The 17072-nt window shown below is 38.6% G+C and overlaps 1 protein-coding gene across 2 annotated transcripts in view; it reads left to right on the top strand.

The window, feature by feature from the left end:
- Positions 1-493: 493 nt before the first annotated feature.
- The window catches only part of Ptpmeg2 (Protein tyrosine phosphatase Meg2), a 43244-nt gene continuing 26665 nt past the window's right edge, over positions 494-17072 (top strand). Inside the window, exon 1 of one of the 2 annotated variants that reach the window (XM_064699898.1) lies at positions 494-648. In XM_064699898.1, the coding sequence (XP_064555968.1) occupies positions 607-648 (42 nt within the window). In that variant the 5' untranslated portion in view covers positions 494-606. Of the gene's footprint in view, positions 649-11113; positions 11234-17072 lie in introns of those variants that run through there. The other variant, XM_064699897.1, reaches the window with a different exon arrangement.

Genomic DNA, 17072 nt, shown 5'->3' with positions numbered 1-17072 from the left:
TAATAAATTTTTTTTCAAATTTATATGTTAACTTCACAGTGACATTTTAATCTTAACATTATGTTAATTAACGGTTTTATGATTAGAATATTACAAATTGTGCAAGTAATTAATTAAAAATGACAATTTGTAAGCGTGGGACATTTTTGTTGTGTGAAAATATATATGTCATATCATATATGTATCGGTTTCAGCAAAATCGGTAATATATATCAGCGCATAGTGTAATTATTGTATCATTATGTAAAAATGAGGGCTGTAAGAATTGTTTTTTTTTTATATACATATAAATCAGCTTCGAAGGTTGCTATTACTTTATGTCACTCAGTTATTTGTTTTCGGTCTACATATATTTTATAGTTTTTTTACATATTTTTTTATAGAAAATTAGAGGTAAGTCTTCTAAATTTTTCTTAATGTAAACTCTTACAAGATCAGATTGATCGTACTGTTAGATTAATCGATATTACTTGCATCACAGTGGATCAATTTCTGGCTCGCAGCCAACTTAACGCGACTGACGTATGCGTTCGCAGCCAACTTAGCGCGCAAAACAGCTGTTCGTGTGGTGAATACGAATAGCCGATACTGTTTCACATTCGTAAAATGGCGTCGGAGGTAGCGGTTGAACAACAAGACCAAGAATTTGTAAGTGTACAAAAAGAGAATTGTTGAACCAATTGGATAGATACATATATGCTAGTAACAAAATGACACACGCCCTAAAACAGTGCAAAATGATGTGTGTAAATGCAGCAGAGCAACAATAAACGACACGAATTGCGTGCGTGTTCTCAACGGTGCGTGTGTGTGTGTGGGTGTGCGTGCACTCGTGTGTGTGTGAGTGTATCGAGCGTGTATTGCAATGTGTTTCATCAAAATCTGTTGCGGTGTTCGGCTATTGCAAAAAACTGTGTACATTCTTAAATGTGTATGTGTGAAGTATGCTAGCACGTGCTATTTACAAATAAAAATCATAACAGCAGGGCCCACGATGCTAAGCAATACATTCCTTTACAGTCGCCCACTGTGCTATCGGTGTTATCAGACAATAACAACACAACAAAAAAAAAACAAAAACAACTGGCGTGGGGAAGTGGAAGCTAAAGTATGCGTTTGCGTGTGTGTGTGTGTGTTTTTGTGGTTGTATTGCTTTGCTTTGCGTGGTGTAGCAAGTGGTTGCAACAACAAACGCCACACGTTCATGCCGTTGCTCTTGCTCTCTCACTCTGTCACGCCGTGGTAAATCGTTGCTGTTATTATCGCTGTTAATTTCTCGCTCGCGCTGCATTTAGTAGGGAAAGTGATTTCCGTTGGCTGCACTTTTGGTTGTTGTTGCTGCTCTTGCATTTTACACTGCCTGTTAGGTGATGAGCGCTCGCAAAACCAGTTTACAGTTAGTGCAAATCTATAAAGATCTCTGGTCCTCTTGCCTATCTTCCCCTCTTTTGCTCCCTGCACCCCCTCTCTTGCATGCTCAAAATAGACTTCCTCCAGCTGACGCAGAGTTCATTGTTTGCTTAATCGCAGCAGCGACGAGCTGAGGCGCCAGTTATTGTAACTGGAATGGGCAGTGTTGCCGACCTTGCACGAAGCTGCTTGAAATTCCAACGCGCACACGATATTCACACCATAGCCACACACACATGCGCACACGCACACACACACGCAGCCGTACCTGGTCCAGGGCAGACAAACTTTTGTGTATTATTGATGCGCATTTTGTTTATATATTGTTTACTTATTTTCCGAAGGCGCCAATGCGTCCATTTATGTTCGGTTCCATTGAAGTGCCTTCAATTTGATTCCGTTTCGCTGGAATTTTGTTGCTTTTTTAATCTGCCCAATTTCAAAGTAAAATCTACGCAATTTCCCACTTATTTGCGAGTTTGTTTAGAGCGCATTTCATTCATTCATTTATTCCCCAGCGAATTTGTTTATACTCTACCACATGCAGTGCATATGCATGCATACATATATTAAGTTTATCTTCAAATTATATGTTCATTTTCTTCAATGTTGATCTTTTGAAATACGCTTAGCATTTGCACTCGACAGGTTGGATTTATTCTAATATATAGCCCCAATCGAACAATCAGTTGAATCAATCGTTATTTTTCGTTTTGTATTTGCAAATTTATCTAGATCACCATAGTCTAGACACAATAGTATTTTTTTTCTGGTTTATAAAATTTAAATGATAGCATAACATTATAAACAATGGTATTAAATCATTGACATTTTGTCTTAGTTCATTGGCATTTTTTTTTACTCCTTTTTTCACCTATATTCCGAAAAGTCTGAAATACGTTTTAACTACATTTTCCTAGCGATTTTTGAATATAAGTTTGAACTTGATCGGATGATAAGCAAACATGTTACATAAAACGGTTTTCCTCTGATCTCTAGCTTTTTGTTTTTATTTTTAAGAAAATCTGTTTATAATAGTTAAAATGGTTGTATATATATGTATGTGTGTTTAAGAAGCTAAGTTACACATGAATGTAACGCTGATTTAGAGCTAGATGTAATGGAAAAGAGTATCTTTTGAGTCGAGCACTCTTGATTCCTTACTTGTATACCCTTCCATCTCCAGCTATCTTCCAAAATTTACGCACGTCTTTTTTCGGTAGACAAAGTCCGTTGGATCGGTCTAGTAATTAAGTTTTTGAATCAAAAAATGTATATTTTTTATAGTTTTTTTTACCAATGTATGTTACCAATTTAGAATACTCTTTTGTCACTCAGGTCGGAATTTATCAGGGCTACAAGCCCAAAAAATTGTACAGCGACTATTTAGAGTGATGTTTTTTAAAATGCAAGTATCCAGGGCTTAATTCAAGCTTTGGATTCTCTTGAATTCTCAAAAGAGTATTGACAGAATTCGTGCATTTTTCTTTTTTAAATTGGGAATTCCGAACATGAACCGGTTCGGTTCCCGATCCCTTGGAAACCATTTTCTTTTTAAACGAAATTCCTCAGATACTGAAACAAATAACATAATGGGGCTACAAATAATATTTTGCTAAAATATTTCAATATATAGCCGAACGTATTACATCAAGGGGATTGAATAAGATTTCAATAACAATATGGATATGTACTATATGCATATGGATATGCACGCTTGTGTATGTATTTTGTTATTGCACAATTTGTGTATATTTTGTGTGCATAATTGATTTCACTTGAACTGCAATTGCATAGCGTATTGTTGTGTTGCATGTTCGTTAAGGCTCGCTGAATAAATCAAATTGCTCATAAAAAGAGGCAGACGCCAGCCCCTAGTTGAGTGTGTGTGTGTGCGTGTGCCTGTGTGTGTGTGTTGTTATGAAATATTTGTGTCCCATTGCATTTACTGGTTGTTTATCCTTGTGCCCGGACTCTGAACCCCAATGCTGCCACACAATGGGGCAGCTAGAAAAAGTACAATAACCTTTTTGGCACCCAGGGTGAGGGTGTGCGCAGCTAAGGGTCGTGCCGTGGGTGGCTAGGGGGTGGTGGGTAGGGGTGTAATGCACTTTTTATACCCCGCACCCAGAGAAAATAGATATGAGGGATAACAGACTAAACAAGGCAAGGCATATATATTCTTGATCAGGCCGACAAGGTGAACTCCCCTTCCTTTCATGAACTCCCTTCCTTTCATTAATATCGATAACTATCGATTTAAGTTAAAAGTCCTAAAAGCATATCTTAGCGATTCTGGGAACTAGAATATACACAGACTAAAAATATATCACCTTTTGTTGGACTTCGGTACGGGATATAGGATCGACTGCTGATAGCTGGTTACAGGGTATCTATTCGTCTCTTTGAGTAAACTATTTTTTTCAGCCTGATGCTGCGACCACTTTTCATTTCGCTTGCCTTTTGCTGCGGCTTCTGACTGATTGACTGACTGACTGACTGACTGACTGACTGACTGACTGTTTTCCTCATTTGCGTTGATTAAGCCCTCGAGCTGCTTTCAGATAACAACAATAACTTTCATAAAATACATATTTCCATATACTTATATATATATATACATACATATATCTGTACATACATACGGCATGTAAAAACATGAACAGCCTGACTGCCACATACTCTGTTCACAGCGTAACAATAGATAAAAGGCAAAGAGTTTAAAACTGTGAATATACAAATTATAGTTTATAGACTCTACAGACTTGCGGGTATTGACAGTAATGCAAATGTTATTACACCAAGGCTACAATTCAGTCTGAACCTAGTCGGTTCGAGTCGACAATTCCAATTGATGTCTTACTATGAACCGAACCAGTTGCCCAAGAAACAAACGATCCAAACTAGAGTCAAACTAGATTTTTCTTGAGAACTGATTTGGTACAAAACTTTTGAACTAAAATTTTGGAAAACAAGTGAAGTTTTGAACCAAAAACTTGCTACATAGTTGTGTAAAACCAGGTTCGCGAAAAGAAGGGAGCTGGTTCGACTTATGAACCGAGCCAACGTTTATCAACGTTTGTTGATATGCAGCCCTGGTGTTGACTTTACTGAAACTGAAACTGCGGAACAAGTTTCGAGGCGGGCATTGTGCAAAATCCATATACTCTGTTTCACTAAATGAACAGAGTATAAAACAAAATGCGATGTGCAGCAAACACACACATATGTGTGTGTGTGTGTAGTTGAAAATAGGTCAGCACGCTGCGGCCGTCGCTATCACTAGCAAACACACACACACACACAAAAGTCGCAGCTCCAACAATTCAACATGCACACACACACACACACACACACTGTGAAGGCAGCAAAATAGAGCAGCAACCACCCGACCAAAGCCCAGGCCCCTCTCTGCTCATTCCCCTGTTGCTGGGCCTAAAACCCCAAGCCAAAAAACGGAGCCCCATTCCGGGTCTGTCTGGGGGCTAAGACGCTGCGCTCAGCACTCAGCACTCCGCGCCCATCGCCCAGGGCCTAAATGCTTAGTCACTCCACCTAGGCGAAGTATTCAAAAATAAACAAGCCAAATTGAACCAAAATTCAAACAGCGTCAACTACAACGAATACCGCAATACTCTAAAGTCCACATCAAATTGGTTATATAGTTGGTAAACAGGATAAATGACAAATATTTAGGCATCTAGTGTTTCAGGGAGGGGAATTACATAATCATGATTTAATTAAAAACAAAATACAAATTATCCCTTAACTATAATTAAGTATTGCGCATACAATTGAGCATTTCCCACAACCCCAAAGTCAAATAAGTAATATTCTGTATCGTACGCAACTTGAAGAGGAAATTCGTTTAATAGTTTAAGTAAATAGAATTTCAGTCTTATTCGATTCTTATGCAAACAAGATATTATTCGTTTGCTTAAAGAATTTTTCAGGAAACCTATAAAAGGAAAAAATGTACTGAAAGCTTTGTCAACAAAAGTGCATCAATGAAAAATAATCCTGCTCAATAAACCCAATAATTGAGTATAAACTAGAATAAAGTTGAGTTTTTTCATGTCAGAGCTGCAAACCCAACAAAAAAAGTCACTGGTTCGGTGCATGGTTTGAACCAACTCTCTGCCTCTGGGCAGATTCCAGATTCTAGTTTTTGGTTCAAACTTTTGTTTTTCGCGTTTTTTTTTTTAAATTTAAATGAAAAATTTTAATGTTTCTGAAATTTTCCAATATTTTTATATAAACTTAAAAAAAGGGTTTGATTCGGTTGATTTAAAAAAAACCAGTTCGGTTCATAGCAAAAGATAAATTGAAATTCCGAGTTCGAAATATTTCGGCTCAAAATTATAAGAAAATCCAAACTATATAAATTATAAATTATTAGAAAATTCATATATTGCCAATTTGTCAAAACAGTTGACATAACAAATGGACTTTATTTTTGGTGGCAGCGTATCTGTAAATGGAACGCACAAAAAATGGCACAAAACGAACCCTTTTAATATAAAATGTTTTTTCTTCTTCTATCGTCGAACCACACAATGCAAGCCTTCTATAAAGCTGTATAATTATAGAACATTGAGTGCCCGTATATATATATATAAAAATATATCTATATATATATATATATATATATATATATGTATATATATTTATTCATTTGTGGCTATTGCGTTGTAGTTTCCCATCGGAGTCGAAATATTTTCGGTATTTGTGCACATTTTCCTTTTGTGTGTAATATGCTTGGGGTTAAGTTAAATAAACTTTATATATTTCGCATTCAGGAAACTTTCATATATTCCAATTTCAAGTCTAGGACGAGCTAGAAATAGTAGGGCAAGGCACTGAGAAACAGTTTGCTGGGAAAGTATGTATGTGTCTTAAGACTAAGCGTATTTTCTGTTTGATCTAATATATATTCTATATTAAATTTGGGGTAAAGCTAATGCCCTGAATACTTTTTATGTAGCGCAGAAATTGTAATTTTTCCAATGTCTTTTAAGCTGGGCTATTTAGGGTCGTGGTTTTATAAAGTGTATACATAATAATATTTATTATATGGCGAAACTTAATATATGACTCGTTGTTTCGTTTAAGCTTATATAAATTATAACTAGCGCGCATTATACCCGGCCATGCCCGTGGCAAGATATTACATTTTCACCCAGTTTCCGCCCGTGAAAATTCAATTCCGCCCGTACTATCTAGAACTCTACTCCTCAGAAATGGGAGAAACATGTATTCATTAATTTTTTATGTAGGTCAAACAAAGCGGAAAAAACTTTAAACTTCTTTGATCCGCAATTTTCAACCAAGGAAGCTTGGGTTCTGCAAAAAGTGGGAAACACGCCTCAAATGAATTTTCATAGAGATTCCTAGAAATCTTTGAACCTCATTTTCACGAAGAAGGATAGATTTTCCGAAAAACGTGAGCCACCACTCAAATGAATTTGAATAAAGATTTTTGAAAGTGAGGCCGATTGGATGGTAAACATAAAACTACAAAATGTTTTTCACGCCTTTTCCACATTTGCGGGTGGAAATCCCAAAAGCCCCTCGTAGCGTGCACCTCCATCCTCCATAACTACAGTGAGAATTTCAGCTTCCTAGCTTTGTGCGTTGATCACCAATCAGTCAATCAATCAGTCAGTCAGTTAGGACAAACAGTTTTATATATAGAGTTTAAAATAGGTAGGATCGTGTTTTGTTTACTGGAGGTTATGGTAGTTAGCTTCGCAGATTTCTTTTATGCCTAATGCTAAATTTTGGGTAAAGCTTCTTCTACATTTGCAGATGAATTGCGAGCTTTAACCAAAATTTGATTTACCGATGTTTTTTTCTAAACTCATTGTCGCTAGAAACCGTTATCAAATACGCTGCACACAACTGGGTCAATGCACAATCCTGTGTGAGTTTGGTGCAACGACTTGGCGGCTGTTCCATTCCACTCTATTCCATTTTATTTATGCATAATTGAGATAGAGCAAACAAATTTCTAGAAATTATTATTTTGTTGTTTTCGTATTATTCTTTTCCAGCGCTGTTGTTGTTGCTGTTTGCGTATTTATTCCAATCGCAGGTTGTTGAACTCCATATGTGACCGACCGGCCGAGTGGCTCGAGGCCCTCAGACTTCGAGACCCTCGTGGGCTGTTGCTGCTGCTGCTGCGGCTGCTGCTGCTGCGGCTGCGGCTGCTGCTTCCGCAACGCTTTCTTCTTCTAGACGGGCGCTTTATCGCCGTTGCTTTTGCCGCTCTAGCTGTCGTTGCTTTGTATACCCTAGGAGTAGAGTATTTTGGTATTGTCACAAAATGTGTTACGCATTCAAGTTGACATCTGCAATCTGTAAAGTCGAACTAGCCATGCTCTGTCTATGCATATATTTACCTGACTTTTGCTGACTGTCTCAATGTGCATAAATTCTTCATATTGATTCAGGCATTATGTCGAAGTCCCTCGAATCTAATAACTATTTCATATAGCTTTATCGTCATTTTAATCTACAAGACTTCCAGCTTGATTATGCTTTTAACATTATTAAATAATATACTTTTTACCTTTTGCATTTTAAGCTGACCAAACTTTTGCAATTTCTTCAAGCCTTTTAGACTTTAAGTTCTTAAGTCTACTATTTAAATGCATACTGAACATTTGTTGGCCGATTACATATAACTAAGCACTTCGACTTTACAACCTTTGACCCACTTTAACCCCATCTGGAAGGGGCATTTCAAATATGAATAGGCCGTGAACCCACATCATATATGGCAACTTCGGTACAAATTTCAGCTTTCTAGCTTTAATGGCTTGGACTGTAGATTGATCAGCAATCAGTAAGTCAATCAGTCAAGCACTCTTTCAGTCAGCCAATCATTCATTCAATTAAAAAGTCAGCAAATGGATAAGACAAGTAATTGTTTGCCTAAGTATATAGGGTATTTGAACTTCGACACTCGCAAGCTCACTTTTTCTTCTTCTACTTTTTCCTCGATTCGCTCGCTCAATGAGCGCAGTTAAAAGTTCAGCTCATCTGCGTTCTTCTGGCACGCTGTTATTGTTGTTGTTATTTCTAACAGCGGCTTTAACAGCGGCAGCAGCAGCAGCAGCGGTGCCTTTGTCTGACGTTTTATTTCCGCTGCCGCGGCTGCTGCTGATGCTGCTGTCATCTGCCATCTCTTGCCCATTGCGGCGTGCTCAAGTCTTCGTTGCAATATTTTTCAATTGCATTTTGTTTGTGATTACTTTGGGGTCAGTCACTGGGCGACAACAACGTGTGCTGTCCACATCTCATCTTCAGACATATGTACAGCGCTTTCCAAATTGCCGTAGGGCTGGCTTTCAAAAATTGTTGCAAAAATGTTGTTAAAACCAAGTTGAAAGAACTCTAATAGAGCGTTGATAATATCGCCGGACAGGCCTTGCTAGTGGCCATTGTTGTAGTTGTTGTTGTCGCTGAGATTTTTATTCTGTCTTTTTGATTGGTTTGACCGATTTACATTGTGAAAAGAAATGAGTTTTTTTTATTATTATTATTTTTTTCTTTCATTTTCTATCCATCTAACTTCACATAGTACATTCATGCATGCATGTAGAGAAGAGCTTTTATTTTTGTCTTTCGCCCTACATTTGTTACGTTTTTTTGCCATTTCTGATAATTAAAAAGCAGCATTTGCCTTTGCTGCTGCGGCTGCTCTTATTACTATTATTGCCGCTCTGCTTTGCTTTAAAAGCTGGCATCTTGCCCAACGCTTACAAATAACCGTTATTTCCATGCACATACAATGCCATTACCAGAGCTTTTTGTGTGTTCGAATTTAATTAAAACTTCAACTGTTATATGCCAAAGGGGGGTAGTCTTGCGTTCTCGGCAATTTAGCCTTTTCTATGCTGATCCCCTCTCTTTAGTTGCAATTCTCTTAAAACTCATCGTATTTGCATAACAACAAATACCTGCAGGAGGTGAATTCGCAAAAACCCACCAATATACGCGCACAATCGAGAGCTTTGTAATGAGACAAAATCCGCTGAGTACTTCAAACACTTGCATAATACTCTTTGACCAGATCTAGCGCAGCAGCGCGAAGAGCTGGATGCTTTTGGATGCTTTGCTGTTGGTCACGTTTAAGCGCAACGGCATCTTGGTCATAAGATGTCACATCATCGTGTAGTCTCTCCAGTTGCGTAAGCAGAGCGAGCTGTTGAGAAGAGGCTCCACTAATCCCATTCGGATCACTTTCTAAGTGGGTTGTTACGGGGTGGATGCTGCTTGCTACCGTACCCCCGCCCCCGCGCTCTCTGCTGCTGGTGTTGTTTAAACTTGTTTGGGCTTAAGTTCCAGGGCTGCAGCAAAACTATTATTTATCTCAAGAGAGAAAAAAAACATAAATTTGTGGTTTCTTTTTGACGCGGATTTCTGGCTTTACACATATGTAAATATTAATTTCTTAAATATATATATTTTTTAACGCTGGCTTCGTCAACAATAAAAGAAAAAAAAACATTAAAAAGAAAGTTTTTAACTTGATATATGCATGCAGCGGCAGCAGCAGCAGCAGAAGCAGCAGCGGCGGCAGCGACATCGACGCGTGATGCCGCAGCTTTTGTCTAGTGTCAATGTCACGCCCCTCGTCTGCTTAAAGCAGGCGTTTTGTTTAAATAATCGATGTGGCTATAAGAAAGCATAACAATAATAGCAATAATCATGCACAAATGGTAGAAAACAAATCCGAACCAGACCAGACACAGACAACAGCAACAGCAGCAGCTGCCAACGGCGGGTGAAATTTTTCTCCGTTTAGACGGCGAAATTTCTTAACACTTTCATAAGAAGTCATAAAATAAAGCGTCAGACGAATGAGATAGAGGGAAATAAAGAGAGAGAGAGAGAGAGAGAGAGAGAGAGACAGAAAAACAGACATATACATATGTACTGTGTACCTACCGTAAATTAAAGTTAAGCACAAAAGCTGCTCAGCGAGGCGTGTGCTTGACTTTTGACTCGTCAAATGCGCACTTAATTTCGCGCAAATGAGCTTCATTTCGATTCATTTTAAGTTTGTCCACTCTCTGCGCATTTCCTTTGGCAAACGTATGTGCAAGAGAGCAAAAATAATTTAGAATTTCTACAAATAGCAGATGTTAGCTCACAGACATTGTTTATCCTTAGCTTAACATTTGCAAACTTAGCTCTTCCTCGCTCTCTCTCTCTCTCTCTCTTACTCGGACTCTCGCTAGCTGACATTGAACTGTGTCAGTGGCAGCAGCAGCAGGCATAACAAAAGCATGTAATGGGGCGGGCTGCTGCGTCGGCGCACTCACTGGGGCTGGAAGCTCTGCTACTGCTGCTGCGCCGTGCGCTCTGTTTGCGCTGCGCTGCGCTGCTGGCTCTGCCTGCCTGCCCGTTTGTTGTTTGCTGGCGGACAACTTTGCTGCTGCCTGCTGCTGGCCCCATCAGTCGTCGTCGTCGTCGCAGCCGCGTCGCGTTGTTCATCTTGTCTCTTGGTTGTTGCTGAACGCGCGCGAGCGTGTTTTTTCTTTTTTTTTTTTTTGCTATATACTGAAAAACTGAAAATCGTAAATATAAATTAGAATTTATTGTGCATCTACTGTTGATCAATAATGTGCTTATGTTTTATGGCATTGTTATTCGGTTTGGTTTTGTTTTATGTGAAAAGTGCGGTATAAATGAGATCGTGTTTAACAAAATGCATCAGCCGCCGCAAAGCAAGGATACACCAGGAGCAGACTACGATTATGCTTATGCCAAAGAGAGCAGCTGCCATCGGCGCCTGTTCATGTGCATTGCCAAGGTGCTTACCCTTTCTCTCTTGCACTCTTAATTCTAATTCAAATGTTGACTAACAATGGTGTGCATTGTAATTACCAATATGCTAACTCTCTCCACTACTCTCTTAAATTCTGTTTAATCGAAATTTGTGTTGGAATATGCTTAAAACATATTCAACATTCCACTCTTATACCTAAAAGCTCCAATTAAATTTGTGTTCATTACAATTTGCAAGCTGCTTACTCTCTCTTCCAATCTCTTATCTATGTTCAATTTCTGATTAGCATATTCTACTCTTAATAGTTTTGACTAAAGTGCTTACTCTTACTTTCCCTCCTTTGATGATTGCATTTTTGACTAGCTTCATGAGTATAATGCTATCTCCCACTCTAACACTTTAAAAGCTCGTATTTAATATTAATTAATAATCAAAGTCTTATCTCAGTTAACTCTGCTTGGGCATTGCCCATTTTCGGCGATGCCCAGGTTGATTGGCTATTAAACGACTGCGGCTTTTGTGCGTGTCCGCTGTGTCGTCCCTTGTCCTCAGTGCCTATCCCTATCGGTTTAGCAACCCTGCGGTGCTTGTCAGTCTCTTTGACTTTGACTTTAGCTTGTCGTGTGCTTTGCTCGCACCCATCACTTGCAGATGCACTCGCCAGGCGTGTTTTTTGTTGTCGTTGTTTTTGTTGCGCTATTTATAGACGCGCTTCATCAGTTTTTGTTGGCGTTGCCTTTGCGTTTAGCTTTGAGTTTACTCTTTACCTTTCTTTAACTCACCTCAACTGAGCTGTCAGATGCAGAGACCCGACGCCCGACGCCTGACTTTCAGTTTGATTTCCAGTTGGCTCCGCTACCTTTATCTATTCTTCTTTAGAATAATGCTTCAACAGCGTGTGTGTGTGTGTGTATATATTTATATATATGTATATACATATGTATCTGTTAATAGCGCAGTGGCGCCCTGAGAGCTAATAGCTCTAAGCTTGAGAAAGCTGTGTTATATGCTAGGTAGCAAGTTTATTTGTGTTAATACACTGTTCACAAAGTGAAATGAGTATGTTGGTTTAGTATTTTTTTGCTTTTTCCGATTAAATATCATACTTGTACACTATTTAAACGTCGTATTTACATTATCAATAACATTATGCTAAACCCTTGTTAGCGATCTGTTCGATTAAGTATAATACTTATTACACTATTTCAATAGTTTTTCAACGGTTGGTTTACATTATTGTCAATAATATATTATGTTAAGCACATTTTAGCGACCTGTCTGATTAAGAATCATACATTTTACACTACATTATTGTTAATAACAGATTATGTTAACCCTATGCTAGCGATCTTTCCGATTAAGTATAATACTTATTAAACTATTTCCAATTCAACGGTCTGTGAACATTATTGTCGATATGTGTCATACTTTGTACACTACATTGTATAACATTATTGCCAATAACAGATTATGTTAACCCTATGCTAGCGATCTGTCCGATTAAGTATAATACTTATTACACTATTTCAAATTCAACTGTTTATTTCTATTATTGTCAATAACATGTTATGTTAAGCCCATGTTAGCGGTTTGCAGCATATGCAAATTAATGACATAGGCACACACACATGCCGGAACAGTTTTCCAACTCTGTTAATTGCCCTGCACTTCTTAGGCGTAGGCTATGTTAATAAATCTCAGCTTACTTGCACAGTCGGCATATACCGGCTGTTATTTGTATCTAAACAGTAGATAAGTATTAATTTAAGTTCATCGCCTAGATAAATATTTGACAATACGATTTTTTTCGACTGCTGACTAAATACACGTTTAGCTAAGCAAGCTAATAGCTCATTTTTAGCTGTTAGGTTTTTATATTCTTTATTAATTAACTAGTTTTCTATATACACTTACATACTGCGGCATCTGGTCAATATATTTAACCAAATCAACGAGCTGGCGGCTCAGAAACAATATGTAAACAAAAGATGTCGCGATTGAGCGTTGCCACATTTTCCGCGTCGATAAATCTATCGACTGTGGGTAAATGCCAAAGGATCCGATTGCGCGATTCACAAGCAATAAGTTTCGTGTGCCAAACATGCATCCTGGACTTGGAGTACGGCCATCATGAGCGCTTGACTTCCTAACAGAATTTTAGTGGTTCGCTTCAATTGCGATTGCTTGAGCTCGCAGTAAAGTCCTGACCTAAGTCAAACCCTTTTGAGCGCCTCCATTGTTCAAGCTGGGGAAAGCTTAACCATGCCAAAAACTATCTATCCAAGATCTTTCCCTATTGAATTTGTGTTCCTTATCGTGAAAACAAATTTACATAATTGAAACCAGAAAGTTTTGTTTACTACGCGGCTGCCGCAAATTAAATACTCTTGCGATAGGGTAAAAATAATAATTGGAAAGAATCGAGTTTGGTTTAAATCCATTTCGTAATAATCTAGTTTTTTGAAGAGCCTTATAGAGATGGCACATAAAGTGCTTGGATTATTGAAGAGGTCTTTAGTATAAGCTTGAAATATCTTTTAAAGTTGATATAACCTGGTATATACAATATCTAAGCTAAAACATATGTTAGTTATTTTCCATAAAGAGTATGAACTTCGTTGGGTGAATAATATTTAAAAAAGGAAGCAGAACTTGAACTGTTGAAACTCTTGATAATTGACGATTTTTTGAATAGGATCCAAATCAATTTCCGAAAAAAAGGCGAACTTAAACCCGAACCAAATCATATTTTTTGTTAAAATGTGATTTGGCTAAAATAAAAAGAAAAATCTTTGATTTTAAATCATTTTTTCTTTAAAGCCAACATCTCGAGTTAAAAGTGTGCGCTCAAAAAAGCTTTTAGCCTTTTATTTTTGTTGTTTCGGGCAGCGTGTTAAGGAAATATGGCGTTGCCAGACCTATTTAGTTATGAAGTGAAGTTGGCTGCGCTGCTGTCAATCAAAAGACTGACGCTGAATGTGATGTATTCAATTGACTCTTACGACAAGCTGTTTAATTCGCTGTCAGTTGTTTTTCGTTGGCGAGAGTGTATCCCATATTCGTAGATGGCGCGCCGTGAGAGCAGCATGATTTGCACGCAAATTGAATTTATCTCAAATTGCTGTTCATATGCAAATGAGACCGAGACTAAAGGGGCGGAGCGAGCGGGGCTGGTTAACAATTGGCCACGCTAAAGCCCAGTCCCAATGCCCTGGCGAGCTCCAGTTAGTGAATTTCCCCCTTCTTCTGTGCTCATCCAGTTGGGTTTTCAATCTCCACGCGACTGCGCACAAAGCGGAAGCATATTAAATGTGCTTTAAAGAGCATATTTTTATGCGAAAGTGTTGCCCCAGCCCCAAACCTCGACCCCCCTGCCTTCAATGCTGCCCTTGGCTACGCATAATGCGACCGGCGTCCATTTCCGGTTGCTGCTGCCGCTTCTGCTGCAGAATCCAACAGTGGAAAACTGTGGCAAATCGCCGGCAATTCTGGCATACATACACTTCTGGCCATACAAAACAGCGGATGTTTCGGTGTGGGCTTTGAATGCGGCAATCTGCCATTAATATCCTGCATCCTGCATCCTGCATGCTACTCCCTGGCTCGGGGCACAGGCAAGACAAATTGCTCTGAAATCCCGTTGGTGAATTGGCTTGAAAATTGACATAGAGATTGAGAGATTGACGGAGCTGCAAATTGGAGATTGAAATGTTTTGGATGCAGAAACTCAAAAGCGATTCGTACTCGATGTGGAAGAGACTAGTCTGCGAAAAGTCATAAGACTAACATTAAAAATCAACAACCGGCCGGTCAGTCAGTCAGTCAAATTTGATGTATTTAGACACGCTCTGGGTAGATGAAGCTCATGATCAGGCGAGCTCAACTCTGACCCAGCTGACTGCTGATCCATTCAATTGGAACCCTTCTATTATTAACCAAACCGACGACACATGAACGGCGGAGGCTGATGTTGATTCAATCAACGAACATTTGCTTAGTCGCCCATATTCATTCACGATCAAGTACCATGTTCTCCCCTTGATATACCCTGTAAATGGTTAAAAGGGGTATACTGTACTTCTTTTGCAAATGTGTGAACCCAAGTATGTGCGACTGTCTATCGATCGAGAGACCTAAGACCTTAAATTCGGAGCGTAGGTTCTTCTCTTGCTCGCGCAGACTAGGTTTATTGCAAATAATCGATAAGTTACTTTTCAACAAAACCGATAATCATCGATATCGATCAGATTGTTGGGCATTTACGAGCATAACCTAAAAATATCTCTTGGAAATTATACGTAAAGAAAGCTTTGGTACTTTGGCATTTGTGTTTAAGAGGAAGTTCAAATGTGGCTACAGGGTATCCACCTAGTCGTGCACTCCCGGCCAAAACGCTTCTACTTGTTGCAATCACGTTTAGCGGTTTGTTTCCGATCACAGTCACTGATTAGTCACTATTTTCAAAATGAAACGTGTGCTCATTGCTGATCGATGCCGATGCCGATGCGATCGCTGATTAAACACGATCTTTTACATTGATCAACATACATACATATATACATGTATATATATATATGTATGTATGTATGTATGTATGTATGCTTGTGTTTGTGTGTATGCAACCGCTAATTTTGATACCCTCGTCCTATTAAATGTAAACGTAACTGTGCCTGTGCTCGGGGCGCTCGAATCAAAGAACATTATAGACTGGAAACTGTCATGCAACAGTGTCTTCGACTTTAATTTCCAGTTACTCTTTCTTTGTATACCCTGCACCAAACAGCAATCCCTAAAGTGAGGGCATATATATTCTTGATGATAACGTAGAAAACGTAGGAAATACGAGCTAAATTACGACTGTAATTTGAACTGTCGATTAGTATGCACGGATATATTTGATTTTAATTTACGATAACATCTAATATCCGATTTGTATTCCAAAATCGATAAATATTTTTTTCCTGATTATCTTTGCATGATTATATAGACAACATATTTGGAATGTATGCTCTCGTGTACATGCAGAAAAAAATGTTTTTCCCCTCAAATTGTATTTCACCAAAATCTATGAATATTCATTTCCTGAGAGTTCTTTTGAACAGACGAAGAACGTAAATCATAAAAGATAGAGCATGTAGATACTTTACTATGTGGATAGATCCTTCATAAGGTTGATTTGCAACGCCTGATGCTATTCGAAATAGTAATCATTTCTTTTGTTCTGAAAACTTCATACGAAACGAACAAGAAACACCGAAGTTATTTGAAATTTTCCATGAATCAGAGAGAAGATTGAGAGAAGCAAAAAGCGCAAAGTGCAGCTAACATGTTTTGCAATATATACAGAGTACCTGCTAGTCGGCGTCGCTTTCAACTTGTTAATCGTGTATGCTGCCAAGCGGCTTACAGTTTTAAAATGTTTCTCCTTGTTCTTCTTGCTGCTTCTCTCTGCTGCTGCTGCTGTTGATGTTGTTGTTGTTGTTGTTGTTACTTTGCATGCGCAGTTATGAGCGCCAGTGGAAAAGTTGTAAAAACGTTTCACTTGTTGCTCTATTAACTCGCCTCACAGAGCTCTAATGGCCAATAATTTGAGGCACGTTCCGCCTGCTACTCGCCGCAACCGGAAATGCTGTTCTCCTCAAACACACACACGCACACGGGCACACACACACACTTGCTCTTATATTTGAGCAACAATATTTGCTGAACTATTCTAACAAATTTGTTTACTATACGTGCACATATTGTTTAACAATTTGGCCTTTCTGTTTATGTACGTATTGCAACATGGCCAGCAACAATTGCGGGCCAAGAGCTGTTTGCTTGTGCGGCGGCGACTTTTCACTTTTCAGCTTTGTTTGTG

The sequence above is a fragment of the Drosophila montana genome, unplaced genomic scaffold, assembly GCF_035044405.1.
Source record: "Drosophila montana isolate Dmon_TW-CO22-7 unplaced genomic scaffold, ASM3504440v1 contig_1624_1, whole genome shotgun sequence".
NCBI lineage: Eukaryota > Metazoa > Arthropoda > Insecta > Diptera > Drosophilidae > Drosophila > Drosophila montana.
Note: the sequence above shows the minus strand (reverse complement) of the source record. Positions and strands in the feature narration are given on the sequence as shown.